We start from the raw sequence: 17,948 nt of genomic DNA on the forward strand, positions 1-17,948 counted from the left end.
AGTTACAAAATAGACAGTTTTATAAAGTAAGGCAACAAATCAGCACAACTAATAAATCCAACAGGCGTGATGGACATTTTACCTTTCACAAACATTGACAACTAAAACACACAAACCGTTCTGATGTACATTCACTGTAGACACACAAAGCCATGTGGTTAGGACTCTGTGGACTGTATCCTGGTGTTTCCTTGGAAGGTCAGTGAGGAGTTTACCAGGAAAAGAGTTATGGATGATACTGTCGCTCGGTGGAGCTATCGCAAGTAACAAAGTCATATTACTTGACACACTGACGGCACTTCGGAACCGTTAGCTAAGTGGGCTAAGCAATAATAAAAGTGTTGACTCAATCCAGTTGCTAATCTAAGTCTTCATAATGATAAGCTGTACCCAAGAGCCAAGAAAGAGGATTAGTGTGCTGTTGCCAAGAAAAACACCACTTTCAGTAAAGAGATGGTGGATACGTATCCAGTCTTTTCCATCTTTGTGGCTATTTTCAAAAAGAGCACACTGTTGAATATAATCAAAGGTACAAAGTGAAACACAGTAAGCAACTAAAACCTGAGGAACATGCATAAATAACGGTGTACTACAAAAACTCTAAAAAAAAAACCAGTGTTTTCATATCAACTTTTACAAAATGATCTCATGCACTCATGCAATGACTATGCACTTTAATAACAGGCTTGTCATGTCTTCTTTTCTCAGTAATCTAACTTTAATAACAAAGCTCCCCAATCAGTTTTTGTGTCAGAAAGTGGTGCTTTTTAATAGACTGGATGTTTTTCGTATCCAGAACTGTCACATTAACAACTATTTATCCCTATGATTACATCAGCTGGCAGGACAATTACAGCTGGCAAAGCATTTAAGTAGCTCTCAGCATGTGTGTAAACATCATACTAAAACGTTCCTCTGAATTTAAGTGTGGCAGACTATCATTATCACTTCCTGATGTCTGAGAAATGTGGACATATATGATTCAGCTCCCGCAGGGCGGGGTTGGAGCAGAAGTGCCAGAGTAATTCACTGTCTTACTGCAGGAGCTTCTTACAAACAGTAGTTAGAATACAGTACCTACAGTGAGAAGAAAGCTGCATCTTTGTACCGTCCATTAATCTGCAACGATGTCCTCCAGGCACAATGAAGTGAGCCTCTTCAACTGTCTTGAGTTTTCAATCCCCTCTAACACCAGCTCACCATCGAGCAATGGCAACAATTTTATAATCACGTTAAATAAAGTAAACAGGTATATTTCATTCAAAATTAACTACGACTGTGGACCTAATTAAACCTTGATACTCAGTAAAAAGATTATTCTTTAAGGAGAAGAAGAATTTAACATCAGTTTACAGCTGAACTCAAGTGAGGTGAGACAGATAGAGTTGGCTACACTTCATCTTACATGTATAGTATGTAGCATTTTCACTTTAAAAGGCTGAAAAATGACTACGCCTTTGTTTTTTACATTTTGAGCTTGTGTACATTCCCAAATGTTTCCAACAAGGTTGAGACCCAGAGAAATCAAGTAACGGCACATTTCATTTAGCCGACGGTTGCAACAGTATAACTTCCAGGAAAACATCAGATGATGTCACAGAGCGATGAAGGAAATCGGCAAATGCGACTAAACTGAATGTGTCACATAATGTACATTTTCATTAGAAGTGATGGTTGTTTAACAATGAAGACAACAACTTGAAAACACATTTTGTTTTGTTTTGATAGAGGTACTCATGTCATTAGAAATAAAGTATTATACGCAAATATTTTAGCTGGTTGATTTTGTCGTTCTTCAACATTTTCATCATTTGGCTGTCTGGCACTATATTTGTCTTACTAAAATATTAGCTGCTCTGAAACTGGTTTGGATTTAATATATAGGTAGGCACTTGTTTTGGAGTTTAATGTTTTTAAATTGTTAAAAAGAAATGTTTCTGTGTGGTCAAGTATATTTTTAAAAACCTAACTAATAGCAGCACATTTATCATGATTAAAGATGGTGTCGGTGATGTTTAACAATGTCAGTGATGTTTAAAAAAGTTGCTAATTAGCTTTAGTTTGCAACAGTTGGAAGGTTTCATATTTTTTCTTTAATATGAACGGCGACTTCACTGAGCATTTAAGGTAACTGTGCTTGTTGTCATGAGAAGACGCTGAGTACCTGTCCCTCATATTCGTCCATTAATTTATTTGACAGAAGGTGTCTTGAATCAGAAATGCGGGAGGCTTTGATGACATGAATAAGACAGGTTCAAGACCAGTTCACCTGTTTTTTTAGACAGCGGCTTTGTTCGTTTTCCCAGCTGTAAATGAGTCTTTATGAACCAGTTACAGCTGCATGTACAGCTGTGCTTGATTGTACGTGATTGGAAGTTTGAATATCACAAAGACAAACAAACACAGATCAAGCACCAATAATTGAGTCTGTTCTTCTTTTCAGATGAGCCATTAGGTATTTCATACATGCCGTCTCTATGACTCAACTAAAACCCTCAGGCATGTGCTTGTCCATCCTTTCCAGTACTCTGAACAGTGAGTCAGCTCAGTCAAATACAGTGTGAACATAGTGAAATTTCATCCAAAGGGAAATCAATACGGTAGAGCAAAGTGTCAAGTTTGACAAAAACCTGTTAACCCACTAAGATGAGACTTCTGCACCAGACTTGAAGTGAGCGCATTATCAGCTGGATCAGATGTAATGAAAACACATACTGCACCAAACCTCCTCGCTTTTTTAATGCATGAAACTGCATGCCTCTTCTCTCCATCCTCTGCCATCTCAGCTTCTCGTGAGCCCGTTCCGTTCTCATTTTTTTCTCCGTGCTTGTCTCTGGAAAAAGCTACTAATGGCGATGTACCTCAGTGGGCTCTCTGGTGCAGCCTGCACTGGCTCTCGAGTGGTCAGTCTGTGCCAGAAGTCGCACTTGGACTGCATCCGGGCTGTTTTAACACCGCAGCGTTTTGATCTATGTCTTGTTCGTTCTGTTTCACTCTGATGGGCGCCCCTGCAGTCAGCTGACCCAGGGAGACATTGGGCAGTGGGAGGACCCTGAGGCTGGCGCCGTGACAGAGAACAAACCAGCGTCACGACACTTTTACCCCATTGCCCTGCTGCTCGTTAGCTCCCACTTACTGGTTGTGTGGCTCATTTTAAGTCTTGTTTTTCTGCTTGCAAAATATCAATAAATTGCTGATAACACCATTTCTACTCACTCCTTTCTTCTGTGTTGTGCTGGTTATTCTTTATTGAGTGGCGGTGGTGTGATTTGATTGGCTTTCACGTATAAGGTTAATTAGCGCAAGTGGTTTAATATTGACGTCCAAGATGTAAATCCCAGAGCCATGGTGAAAGGATTGGGGAAAATTGATTCCAGTCAGATTGTATTAGATTAAATAACTGGTAATTAAATGTTTACTCTGTCCTGATTTTACTAACTCTAAATTAGTCTTCCATCCTGGGACATGAGTAAACTTTCCTAAGACTAAAGAAAAGTTTGACATTAAAGTATTCTCTGTGTCTGTGTCGCCCAGCCTCAAACCCAGCTGTAGATTAATGCCTAGTTGGTGCACTGGTGAGTATTTATGGCAGTGGGATGGTGAAGGCTGCGTGGGATTGGTTTAAAAAAACTACAGTGCCTTTGTTAACTGTAATAAAAGAGCATGTGAGCCAGTGCCATGGCAACAACAAGGAATACATTCTCACACACAAACAGCACTTGTTAGTAACATCGATTCATTGGTGCTTTCGTTCTGTTTATGAGATTTGTTATTTGTTTTATCTTTGATGAGTAACATCACATGAAACTATTTTGAGTTGACGAACAGAGGCTAATTTATTTTGATGATTACTTTGCTCCGAGGGGTTAAACAGTGGCACATTAACACACACAGAGCAGAGCACATTTTCACATCTGGGTGATGCATGTGGCACTGTTTGTAAATGGATGAGTTAAACATAAGCCTTTTCACCATTTGCTACAGTGCAGCTGACATTCAAATCACGCCTCTGGTTGTTTCTGGTCTTTGCAACATACTGACACTGCTGTTTCAGAAGCAAACAATCTATTCTGTCGTCTTTCGCCTTTTCTCCGTCTCTAACTCTCAACTGCTCAGTCACATGAATGTTTATGTGTTCTGTGACTCTCCATGTAGCTCTTGGCACATGTATGCATTATTTTCAGAGAGACTTCTCCACTTTGATAACGTAGTACTAACACAGTAGTAACGTAAATTATACTTTTTGAGCAAATTGAGAAACATATTTACCCATCTGAAAACATAAGGGAACATAAAGGACTTCACTCCAAATACAAAATATATCATAAGTTAAGCTTGACTTGACTTGATCATTGAAAAGGGGTCAACTTAAACAAATTGCGTGTTTTGGAAATCCATGCGTCTGTGTACAAAGTTCAGTGTTTCTCTTTGTCGTCCTAAATTTACCTGCGTTTTGGATATTTGCATGTGTTTCCTTAAGCTGCAGTGCCTGGAGTGCCCTCTCTGTCTCTAAGTGATATAGCACTTAGTATTACCTGCAGTTTCATATTGACAGTCCTGCCCTTAAACTCAAGCAGATTGCTTTGCTGTCAGTGCATGTGCAAGTCACACATGGTTCAGAAGAAACGCGTGTGAGACTCCCAACTCCTCCACCCAAACTGTTTTAGGGGCTAAAGCATTGGAAAACTACCTCACAGTCTCTCTGCTTTACACTGGTGCCCTCTCACAGTTTGTCCTAATGTCATGTCATGTCATTTTCCGTAACCGCTTATCCCTTTCCATGGGGTCGCGGGGTGTTGCTGCTGGAGCCCATCCCAGCTTCAGTTTGTTCTAATGCCTTAACACAGTGTCGCAATCCAACAAAACCAGTACAGACCTTCGGCAGAAACCACATTTGTGAGAGATGACATGTTAATTAATTGTGAAGAGTGAGTCACAGATGAGCTGATTCATGTCTGAGGTGTTTTACACCATAACACATACTTGAAGCTTACGATCCTGGAGAGCAACACAACACATCTAAGCCTGTGACTCTTGCCCCACAGTATATGCTTGCAAACAGTAACATAGTCTTTTAATGTGTGACTGAAGCAGTAGCAGACACAAGTTAATACAGTGTCAAACCTAAGTATATAAGCTAGGTCTTGGATAGCCATGTAGCTAGAATAAGAAGGTTTTATAATTTCAAATCAAAAGGAGAACTTTTAAATGTCGCCTAAATTGTGTGATGCTCTTTCTCACACAATCTGAACTGGAATGTGTTGAAAGTCAATGTCAAGAGTGTGCTTAGAAAAAGTCAGTCAGTTTGCAGCTGATATCACACAGTGTTGAAAACCAAATAATCACATTAAGACTTTACTTGGGAAGGTAATTTGCAGTGCAAATGCTGGATGGTTGTGTAAAGAAGCAGCTGAATAAGCACGAAGATGTGGAATTAAGTGATTAGTCTTTTAAATAGAGATTACGCCGAAAGGCATCGCTAATTAACCCTATCACCTAGATTCATACATCGTGCAAGAGAGTGGTCCCTGTTGAACGCATTCCTGTTAACTTGTTGGTGTCATCAAAACTGCAGAAAAATAGACCGAGAAAAAAATCCTCTTTCTCTTCGTCCGGCAGTCGATTTGCATTGTGGAGGTATTTGCAGTCTGCACACTGGTCGTATCTGTGGTCAGTTTCAGCTGTAAATATTTAAAGATTTATAATTAAACATGTCCGCTCATCCTATCTGTCATTCCTGTTCCTGCTTATTTTACAGCAACTTCTTGTGGTCACTGCTAGTTTTGTGTACACTCAGGCTGCCATGTTATTTCTGTAGGTAAATCAGATGTCCAAGCAAAAATTGGTGAAAGTGTTGCCATGCATTTTAGACGAATGAGATGTATAAACTTTGAAAATAACATCATGATTTAAGACAGTTAAATTGTTTGGCTATGCATGACGCAGGAGTTTTCTACCAGAAAGTTATTGGAGACAAACTTTGTGTTTCGGTCTATACACTTATCTAGTCCATTCATCTAATCCAATAAATAATATATCTGCATAATGAGTGCTTTTATCTGTGGTACTTTAAGTATATTTTGATGCTAATATGGAATAAATGTTTTGAATGCAATATAACTTGGAACAAACATTTCTGCAGAGTGATATCAAGCCCTGTTTTGTTTTGTGATTTTTCCATATAAAACAGCCAAATTACCTCATTCATCAAAAACACAAATCAGTATTTCAGGAAGCCAAATTAGAGCCAATAAAGAGAAAACATTCAGCTGTGTCTTGGGTGAGAGGCCTCTTTTAAAGGCTTGCGCCAAACAATTAAAAAACTCATTCATGTTTACTTTTTTCTTTTCTTTTCTTTTCTTTTCTTTTCCTCCCTCATTCCTCTTCACCCTCTTTATTTGCTCACCAGAGAAGGATGTCGGATTGAGAACGTTCAAAAGAATATTAGATGCAGAAAATATGCCTTCAACATGTTGCAGCTGATGGCCTTTCCCAAGTGCTACCGACCACCAGAGGGGACTTACGGCAAAGTTGACTCCTGAGGACATGTTGTGTAAACCACTCGGTAGAACATTTTGTTTGTAACCACAAAAACTTGCTGGATGTGATATTTTGCTGTTCGTTTAGTTTTTGGGCTGCTCTGTTATGTGTTCGTTGAATCCCATCGTGTTACTTTTAAAGTCAGTGCACTTTCCTTTTCTGCCTTGTTTATTCTTCCTGGCCTTAGCAGTGATTAAGAAAACAACTGTGAGGGCAAACCATTCTTAAAGATAAAGATCTGTTTGTGACTGTGCAGAATATGAATGGTCTTTTTGAAGACCTCAAGCTGTTCAACTTGCATTTGTTTGCATGACGAATCCCCCCCAATACAGAACGATCCACAGAACGGTGATGATCGTGTGCTGACAGATCACGAGACAAGCTAGCTAATGGACCTTCACCTTGAGACTGTTTTTAGATGAAATAAACTGTTCCTAGGGTCCCAAAAGTGCCTTCCATGGAGACGAACTATTTGTCCATTCCATGTTTAGATGCTCTGAACTTTACAGGATGAAAGTGTAAGACTCAAAACTGAAAGCATTTCCTGCTCGACAGGAGTGCGGCCATTGCTGCAGTTTGTGAGCATTTGATCTCTCCAGGGTCCAAATGTTTCCAGTGTTGTTTTTGACTGTTAAAGATGTATTTTCTTTCAGTTGGACTGAACAAGTAACATATCAGTATTTCAAAGCACATGTTGAATCTTGTTGATATCTCATCCCATTCACTTAAATCTGCTGTAAGCGCCGTCGTGGTTTCAGCCAACTTCCTGTCAGTTTTGCAGTCAGAGATCCTCTCCCTCGTCTCTACGCCACCACGACTGCACAATTCCCTTCTTTCATTCGAGGCTGCTCTCTTGCCTCGCCTTTTTCTTTTGTTTTCCAAATATGTTTCATTGTTTGGCATGTTTGGCTGTGCAAGCTGTAACCTGTAGCGCTGGAATTGGTAGCAGTCCCTGTGCCACCAGTGCCAGTAAACAGCACATTCACAGGCGGACAGGAACGCCTCTTTATGGAGTTCTCTGTCCTGATTGGATAAAGTGGGCAGGGATACCAGGAAATGTCCTCCGTCTTTTGCTCTGCACGAGCAGGAGGAGGAGGAACACAAGTTACTGACCAAACACTCTATAGTAGTGTTTACTGTTGGAACACAGCTATTCAACACTCATTTTGATGATGAAATAACGCTTACAGCGGCTTTAATGGTTGCACATTAGCTTTTTCCATAATATTTTTATATCTCAAGGTACAGGCCATCAATACCATATGAAGTACAGGTGGGTATTTTACTATGGTGAGAATATTGGACCATCATTTCTGGATTCTATATAACAAATTCCATTATTTATTTTTGTATTCTCAAATGATTTTGTATACCAAGAGTTGTAACCTTGTACTCTGATGCATGTTTAAAATGTCTTTGTTGTATTATAAAATGGATGATTACTGTTTGCTATTTGAAATAAAATAAATGATTTAATGTGGATATTTGTGATTGTATAAAGATGTGCATGTGTCGTGTTTTGCATTGATGTTCACATTGAATTTCACAGGCGAGCGTTGAATTGAACACGTAAGTGAACCGTTCAACGTTTCATCATTTAATTCAAGGTTAATCTGTATAATTTACCTTAACTGTAAAATTGTTAATTATGATACATTTACATTTCATATCAGGTACTTCATCTGAAGTAATATTCATGTGGGTGACTTTCACTTTTATCTAAGTAACATCATAAAGTGATAGTTTTACTTTTACTCAAGTATAACTGTTGAGTACTCTACTGATTATGTTGGGGTCGAATCTATCTATCGATCTGTTTATCTATCTTAAAATGATCAGCATTCTGACGCCCCTTTTACCTTTCATCTGACTAGTTTTCCAGCGCTGAATGACGACTGCCTGGTCAAATACTCCTTCAGTACAAGTTGCCAGCTTTTGATGCCGCAATGGTCTTCAGCAACAGCTGAACTGGAGACAGGAGCCACACCTGAGGCCATATTTTTCTTTATTTCATTGATTACTGACGGTTAGCTTGCCAGGCAAACACCGTGAATTGACTGGGCTCTGTCTCTGTGTTGCAACACAGGACAGCCATTCACACAGACAGGTGGCTGAGTCAGAGAGGGAAGGAGATTAAAATAATTAAATCAAAATGCTCATTTCTGTAATTAGGAAATAAAACCCGTCTTTAGATTTTCGAGAAGCCTCATTACAGCAAACCATTCCCACATGTGTCCGATATGGCAGAGCAGCATTACAATCCCAAATTTTTTTCCTGCCGACTGTTAAAGTCTTCCACTTAACCCCCTCCAAAGGGAAATCAACAGCCTTAATCATTATCTGCATTGTACAATTGTGCGGTCTGCAAAAAAATAGAGAAGCTGAGAATCGACTGGATAAGCTAATAGTAACAGCAGGCTATGGTCCTTTTTGACAGATTTTCTGAATTCCCATGTTTTGGGGGTTTTTTTGGTTGTTTTTTTTTGTGCCCTGTGCATTGTTGTTGTCTTGATAATCCCTCAAACTCAAGCATCTGTTTGTGAAACCTGATTTTCTGGATTGTATTTGATGTGTCATCGGTATCTCAAGCACCAAAGCCCCACCCAACATAGCTGCTTGAATTCTTTTAAACTTCCCGCGGAGTCATCATTGTTTAGTTTTGCTCTACATCTCACTTACACACCAGTATCAGGGACCAACAATGCAAAAAAGTTGGCTGTTTTGAACATATTTCAGTTCTATTTTTGAGGTTGTAACTTCCTGGAAAAGCATTAAAAGTGTCGATGACTCATTCTGCACTCGGAGGCAAACACAAGTTCAAAGTGGAGTGTCACCATAAGTGTGTGTTGCCAGGGAGCGGAATTCACCGAAATCACAAAAATTTTATACATCTATTTGATGGCACAAAACATTTGCTTTTGTTTCCTCTGCGGCCCCTCAGCTGCTCTACCCTGAACACAGATATCTTTATTTGTTACTTAGCCAACTGCAAACAAAGGTGTTGATAACCAGCAGCTTCTCAGTGAGTGACCGTGGAGAATGACGACAGAGGCCAGTTGGGGTACCGAAGAGATTTATGGGATTTCCTGCTAGACAAACACTGGTAGCTTTGCTGCTAAAGTAATAATAAAAATAACCTTTATTTATATATAAAGTAGGCGCTAACTGCTGCTAAATGTAGTTAGCTGCCGTTAGCTTGGTAAGCGGTTGTTGCTGACTCAGCCCCGGGTATCAAACCTAGCAAGCAAACTACCTCTGTGCTGTGTTCCCTTCGTCAAACTAGCCTCCATCTTCTCGGAGTCAGTGTTCACCGGCAGCGTCAGCATCGGCAGTTAGGGGGCGGGACTTATCATACATTCAACGCTATTGGCTGCTGCCTGTTATTTACAGGAAATACGCAACCAAGTCGAAGCAGCAAGCACTCTGTTGGCCGTTTTGTGGGGGAAGTGTCAGTGTGAATGTCCACTAACAGTGACTTTAACCAACAAAGAAACACATCATGAGAGCACCTTTAACAAACACATGAGAAAGATTCAATAAGTAAAATGAAAGATGGTACAGTTGTGGTATTAATTACTGGAGTGGGCAAATATTCTCAGATACTGGAGTTCATCAGGCATAGACTGTATTATAGGTGTTACATTCAGTAGTGTTTAACAGTGAGCTCAATATTATACATTCTTTTAACACAGTACATGCCGCTACTGTATGCTGCTGATAGGTCTTATGTGAAAGGCAAAGTGATACACATGTATACAGTAGTTACACATACAATGAGATTTAGATTTAGAAATGTATATTACACATCAGATTTAGTGTGGTAGTCATATATATATTTTAAAAAATACAGGACGGCATGGTTTGTCACAGGTTGATGCAGTTACAATGTGATATTTACAAAATAAAAACAGCCCCAATTCTGTACAAATATAAACAAAGTCAGACACTCACAGCTTATATTATTTACATCATATCACGTGTTATGAAGCTTTTCCCGTTCAGTCATTTCTTCCAAAAGGGTATTTAGTCTTTCCAGGAATATTGTAATATTGTTAAGTGAATATGCTTCACATGGTGGACAGCCAACCTAGGATTCAAAAGAGACAAACATCATTTCAAAACGAATCCTGAAATGTCTTTTTTTGTTTGTTTGTTTGTTCTTAAATAAAACACTTTTTTTTTTTTTAGACACACTTTGATATTTATAAAGATAACTTACAGGCTCTGCTTTAGGCAGGTTTTCAGTGAAAAAATAGACACATTCTGTATAACGATTCTTAATATCTTCTTCATCGGTGACCATCATCAACTCCAACATGTAACATCTGAGTGACATCATTTTACATTTTTCCTAGGAGAGAGAAATGTGTCAGTATGAACACACACATACATAAACAGTTACAACATCAAATAACACAAATCAAGACATTCTATATATTCTTCCTTGAGCTGGTTCTTAGTACCTCAGTACCACTTCTCTCCTCTAAATTGACATTAATGTGCTGCATGACAAACAGAGAAAGTATCTGAAGGTAATGTTGTTGCTTAATTCTAAAAAGTGAAGATTAGAGCATTATTCTGTGTTTTCCTTGATATCAATCCAAAGACATAAATAGCAATTATTCCTCTGTCTGCCCCCCAATGCATTCTGAATCCCAAGCCCTGTCCGAAGCTTAGCCCATTTATTTAATGTATTTACTATATTTTAAAGTTCTGTTTGTTTTATTTACAGTCTACAGCTGTGCTTGCTCTCTCTGTGGCTATAATTTGGCACAGTGGTGCTTTGAAGGTTCAGACATGTCCTCTGATGTACTTACTTTGACTTCATGAGCTAAAGGAGCGTACAGCATGACATCAGAGTTCTGAAAAAAGGAGCAGGAGCAAATGTAAACAAAACCGCACAAATTACAGTTTTGAAAATAAACAAAACATATATAAGAAATTTATTTCTCAGTGTAAAACAAAGTTATCGTATCATGAGTAGTGAAAGGTGAACACAACCACACTATATTTGATGTGATACCTTCTCTCACCTTAATGTCTTCCTCCAGCCCCTGCAAACAAACCTTAGCGTGTCCTGGGTAATAAAGCATGGGAGCTGCACACATAGACGTACTCAAGAAGCTTTAAGAGAGTGAAAATACAATGATTACAATGTTATTCACGAAGATAAAGAAAAAAGACATCTTACTGGTGTTTTGGCTTCTTAAAACAGTCGTCATGAAAGCAGACGTGTTTGACAATTAGAGTGTATTCTACTGACCCACTTCTTTTTTTCACTCCTGACTCAGCTACTCTGACTCAGTTGCATTTTGCAGACAAATACTTTACTCACCACTCACTCAGTTTGTGGGCTTGTTGCACTTGTTACATAAAAGCTGGCCCTTCAATCTACGTGAGTGGTACAAAAAGTTCTGATCATTTCAGCTGGCAGCCGTGACACTACTGTAAACATTCGCAATGCAATGCCACTAAAAGTGCTTATGTTTTAACGATATCGAAAGAATCCCTTCAGAGATAGTTATTTTTATATAACCAGAAACAGCTGATGTATTGCTCTCTTCAGAGCCACCAAACGATCATTTTAACTCACAGAACACGGGAGCTGCTGTACTTCTGCGCCCACAACTGTTAGGTTTGTTTGTGTTATTGTGTTATTTTGATCCAAACCAACATGTCAACACGTGATCTTGGGCTTAACAAAAAAAAAAAAAAAAAAAGTCCATCTCTGGTTCCTTTTTCTATAATGTTGTCAGATGCTTAGAATAACAAACTCAGCTCTGTCAGTGACAAAAACACCCACTTATAGCTGAGGGACTTGACAATCAAAGTTTCCCACAAGGATTACGTTGCAGCCCTTGCGGCTTGTGTCATGCCTGCTAGCTTGAGGAATCTTCTGGGCCAGTTCCAAAACATACAGTTCCTGTAAGGTTAAATAGTATCTTTCAGTAGGCTTTAATTCCTCCTCCGATTTGGCTGGCTGGTAGTGGGTGGGGCTAATCAATGAACCCAGAGGCCCAGGTGTGATCATTAGGCTGGGTAACTGTGTTCAGGGTGGATTTTAGTGCCGACCCAGTGTGAACCTCTGGTGTGTGAGGCCTGACATGGGAACAACTGTTTTTGCTCGAGGGGAGCTTGGCGGTCTGAGCTTGGCGGTCTGAGCTTGGCGTTTGGCTTTTTGTGGAGCAAAGGTAAACCCACACCATATACTGCCAGCCAGCCTGTCCTTCACGCATCTGTGTTTGCCCCAGACACCCATATTTAGACTGCAAAGTAAAGTAAAAAGAGCTCCTACGTTTAACATACGGTGATTTCCAAGCATTCCCTCAGTTAATATGTGATGAGTGTGATAACTTATATTTAACTTTTGCACACACAAGTCACACACTGTATGCCTACCTCAGAATTAAGAAACAAAGCCAGACCTGAGTTTTGTGGCTCTCTCGGCACAGGTTACAGGTCGACAGGAACTGGATGCCTTTCTAGAATAAACACAAGGAAATGTTAGCGGGTCAGCATTCTGGTAATCTTGTCAAGCTGGAAGGAGTCTGTTGAGAGAAGAAGTCCTGGTTAACAGAGTCAATGTTAACTTTAGGCTACACCATTTCAGAGTGGAGCGCTAAAGAGTTTGTTATAACTGGATGATTCTGTCGCCATCCTAAGACAAAATATATGGCAACCCGGGCATCCTGAACACATAACCGAGCAGGTCACCCAACAGCCAGAACATCAGTGGCGACAGGTGTGCGGCTGAACTCTTAACAGATCATCAGAGCTTTCCTTCAGGTCCAGGGTGTGATATTAGTTTCTCAGGATTGCGAAGGCAGGACCAGCTTTACTCTCTCATTTAACTTTCAACACGAGTCAAGCAGCAGGCTCGTCACTCACTTGCTTTGGCAACACGTGCACACATCTGTCAGACCCATTTTTTGGGAAGCTGAGGTTTTCTCAACTAACCTCTGTTTCTCAACATGCTGCTGTCTGGTTTCCCTGCAGGCCTTAATTTTGTAATCTGTTTCTTTCACAATATTTCCATATTTCTTTTAACTGGCATGGCAGAGCAAAGTACTTGACATAAAACAGAGGACTTGTAGACACTTTGGACTCCTCCCAGTGTTTGATGAAGCAATGGAGGTGCCAAAGCAGAGCAAGCTGGAGGCCAGACGCTCAGGCTGGTTTTTAATTTTGTGTCTTTTTACATAATTAAGTATGCTTGTATTGACTTTTTTCACCAGACTGTACCCGGACATTGCATCTACACACATTTTAAGGGTGGGGATGTTTCTGCAATGAGTAAAAACCCACATTAGATACTGTGGCAATACCAAACTGTATATTACTGATAGTTACAATATTTATTTAGTACAATAAATCACTGTCAAATAAACCACTTTAAACCTGCAATATACAATCACATCAATGAATGGCTGCTATCTGTAATTCCAAAGAGTCAGATATGAATAGATAAAGACAGATATTGAGACAACAATGTACTGCTGGACAGAAATGTAGACTCCCCCACCCAGACTATCATTTTGCATCCCATTGTGGTCATTTTGCATAATGCAGAGTTTATTTGGCATCTCTTTGCACTAATAAGGGGTGTCTATGTTGTTTATGTTTCAAACCTTAGCTGTACTTTTGCATCTTTTTGCTGTGGTATTTGCTTATTTGAGATCGATTTGCTTCCCTTTTGGGTCATTTAGCATCTCTCAGGTAATTCTGGTCTCTTTGTGGTCATTTTGCATCCCTTTATAGTAATTTTGGATCCTTTTTTTGTCATTTTGCATCCCCTTTGGATAATGTTGCATCCCCTTATGGTCATCTTGCATGTCTTAGTTGTACTTTTGGGTCTGTTCCTTGTTGTTGAATGTTTTTGTTTGCAGTGGTTTTTGTCTCTTTGTGGTCCTTTTGTGATACTAACATTACCTAACTGGACCCATGCAAGCCGGGCCCCACCTCTACCTAGATCAGAGCCTGTAACAACAAAATGTCTTTAGATTATTCTGAGAATGGTGGCAATGTCCTGAGGGCAGTGACAGTCATCAGTGTGCGGTGATGAAAGACATTTGTGAGCCAGTGTAAGTGTGTGAATCACACTGAGAACTATGTTATTAAAAAGTCTTTGATTTAATTAATGGGTACTAGACTGAGGCGTGTACTGCACACTTCATTGTTCTGCTCTTTTGTTTCCATCCAGGTGATGTGTCATAAACCTGTCACTATTGACAGCAATGTAGTTAAATTTTGTTGTGTTTTTTTATTAGGTGACTCCTTGGGCAATGCAGAACTCCTGGGTTGTCCTGGGTTAAGGTGTGTTACCCTGACAGAAGGTTGGAAGAGGTAGAGTTGCACCTAACATCTTGAAATGCTGATTGTGATTTAGTTTGGAAAATGTGTCACAATTCTGTAACAAGCTCATGTCTTCAAATTATTTGTTTGTCTGCTTTCCACCAACAATTCAAAAATGTTAAAGTAATGATGATGATACAAAAGAGCTACAGGTTGAATATTCTCACGTGTAAAAAGCTGGGACAGCAAATATTTGGTATTTTTTTCCCTTTATAAATGATCAATTTGTAGTCAGCTCTTCTTCACTGTTTACTGACTACTATATTTGGCAGTAACACAATGCAGCACTTACTGTAAGCTGACTTACGTTTGACAAGTGCTCAATCTGGGATAGTGGCATAGTTGAGATGTTTAAGCTGCCTGTGCGGATCAACTCTGACAGCAGTTGTGTGAAAAGTAAAGAGGAACCAGAAATCATTGTCACTTTACTTTGAGGCAAACACATCTTTTATTTTAGCGTAGTTAGTGTTTTCTCATTGTAAAGTATGTTCCTGTTGGTATGCTTTGATTCCTATATAACTCTTCACTCAGCCGATGGTCTCGGCCTCACAGACGCTCTTTGCCAGATTGTTCTTCGGCACTCATGCACGACTCTCCAGCATTTTTCCTACCTTTCCTACCTTCCCGTTGCGAACCCTGCCTGCCTCTGACCAACCCATCTCGTCTGTTCCCAGGTAAACGCACCGGCTTTCTGTCCCCAGCTTTGAGATTGGTCACTGCATCCTCGGTTACTGTTTAACATGTGGCTGCCTGATGAGTCAGGTTCCCCATGGCTTCCTGTGGCTCAGAGACTGTCACTGTGTTGCCACATTTCCTATCATAATGACACAGAGATTTGTCTGGGACCCAAATGCTGCGCACAGAACTGCCTCTATGTTACAATAGAATACACTACATAAAATAAAACAGCATCAGCTGTGTGAGTCACAGCAAATTCTGCACACACGTCACAAAAACCCCACAATGAAACCGTTGCAAAATCCCTTAAGCCTCACGCAGCTTTGTTCAAAACTTTGATTGGAGTTGGCACAAATGAATTTTTAAAAACGACTGAGTTTACTGTCGGAGGACATGTGATGGATTGGCCAATTACTTCTGAAACTGAAAACAGTAAGTTATCTAACCCCAACTGCTATCAAGCATTAAGACTGCACTCTGGGGCAATGTAAAAAAAAAAAGGTCATGTGGTTCTGATAGGTCCAGATTTAGCCTGTCCCAAAGTGATGGGTGCATCAGGGTGAGAAGAGAGGTGGATGAAGTGATGCACCCATCACTCCTGGTGCCTACCACACAAGTCTGCGGGGGCGCTGCTATGATCTGGGATTGCTTCAGTTGATCAGATCTCAGCAACAATATGTGTCCAAAAAACGAGGCCAGCTGATGACATGAGTATGCTGAATGACCAGGGTTTTTCCATCAGTGCCTTTTTCCTTCCCTGATGGCACGCGCATATTCCAAGATGAGCCAGTGCCACAGACCATCAGGATCAATTGGTGGAAGAGTGTCTCAGAGAGCATGAAACATTGTTTCCACACATGGACTGGCCTCCGCAGAGTTCAGAACTTAAGCCCATTGTGAATCTTTTCCATGCGCTGGAAAAGACTTTACGCTGCAGCCCGACGCTCCCCTCATCAATACAAGAAAGATGTGAAAAATGAATGCAACTCTGGACGGAAGTAAATGCTGTGACATCCATAAGCTTATCAGAACAATGCACAAAGAGTGTGCCCAATCTAAGGTCTGGAACCATCCCTGTAGTTCTGACAACATTCAGAATGATAGTTGTCATCACACCGCTGCACAAACGTTCCTATTTCAAAGAAACAGATTGACGGGCTTTTGTCTTTGTGCAGAAGTCCAAGGATGACAGTGTTGTGAGAAAATGTGAAAACAAGGTTCCCAGAGTGGCTGTTTGGACATTCATTCGTGCACAGTGTGATATGAACCTAAGAACAAACACACACAGGTAGGGCACCTGTGCTGACTGATCTGGAGTATGAAAGAATGTCATTAACTCTGACACACTGACTTCGACTGGTTAAAAGAAGGAACGCTTGTTCCTCCGCCTGCTGACTCACCGGTTTCCCAGCGTGATTCAGCACACCATATCAGCTGGTCCACCAGAGACGTATCTGTATCATTACTCGTCGTTAAACCTCATCGCCAACTATTCCTGGTATCACGCGTGCTGCAGTTGGGTCCTAACACAACACCGTTACAGGAGGACCGAGCGACAGGAATCAGAATGAACCCCCCTGCCTCAGACCGATGGGAAAAAACTGTATTACCGGTGCTGTGATGTGTAGATGTAGCCCAAAGAAAATCCCATCCTGACATGTTTTAAGACATAGAAAAACTTGATCTTGACATTGATCTTCCACAAAATTGCACACCTTGATGCCCCAAAATCAGACTGAATGTAAAAAAAGACTTTCTCAGCAGATGAATGTGAAAACAGGCCGCTAGTATCAAACTCTGCACACACCTCACGGAGCTCCATCATCAAAGTGAGAGAACAATAAGCGACACGTGTTTTTGGGGACATTCAGTTGCTTGGTTATGTAAAAATCTGTCAAACACATGGAGTGGAGCACTGACGACAATATGTCTCTCTCAAACGCAATATAGTTCATTTAAAAGTGCTTTTTTGTAAGAAATAAATTTTTGAGTGTCATTCCCTAATAATGACACTGTGGGATGACAGCTGATCGACCTACAATCCCGAAGTGTCAGTGATTGACGAGTTTGGAATGAGACTCCAGTACGTTTCTCTAACAGCTGTAGTGACATTAACTGTAATTGAGCATATTAACATGTTACACATAAAACCTAACAAGCACATTGACAGCTTCAATAAAATGCTGCTTTTAAGATAATACTGATGTGTGATGTGAGTCAGTAATTAGAAACCGATGACAAGACAACGCCCTGAAAGTGGCCGCGCTGCATTGTAAGTACTTTTCATACTGTTGACACCTGTGGGTTTTACTGATGTAAGATGATAATTAATGTTATTGGTGGATCATGAATCAATTTTGTCCCATTATGAGACATCA

At 40.2% G+C, this 17,948-nt stretch overlaps 1 protein-coding gene across 10 annotated transcripts in view; it reads left to right on the forward strand.

Annotated features, from left to right (window-relative positions):
• The window catches only part of inpp4b (inositol polyphosphate-4-phosphatase type II B), a 243,448-nt gene extending 225,680 nt beyond the window's left edge, over positions 1 to 17,768 (forward strand). For 5 of the 10 annotated variants that reach the window (XM_037102422.1, XM_037102413.1, XM_037102463.1 and 2 more), the window contains one exon: positions 3,015 to 3,189. In XM_037102422.1, the coding sequence (XP_036958317.1) occupies positions 3,015 to 3,189 (175 nt within the window). Of the gene's footprint in view, positions 1 to 3,014; positions 3,206 to 6,409; positions 8,037 to 14,807 lie in introns of those variants that run through there. The other 5 variants (XR_005075785.1, XM_037102456.1, XM_037102442.1 and 2 more) reach the window with 5 other exon arrangements.
• The last annotated feature ends 180 nt before the right edge of the window (positions 17,769 to 17,948 follow it).

Source organism: Acanthopagrus latus, chromosome 1 (assembly GCF_904848185.1).
Source record: "Acanthopagrus latus isolate v.2019 chromosome 1, fAcaLat1.1, whole genome shotgun sequence".
Classification (NCBI taxonomy): Eukaryota; Metazoa; Chordata; class Actinopteri; order Spariformes; family Sparidae; genus Acanthopagrus; species Acanthopagrus latus.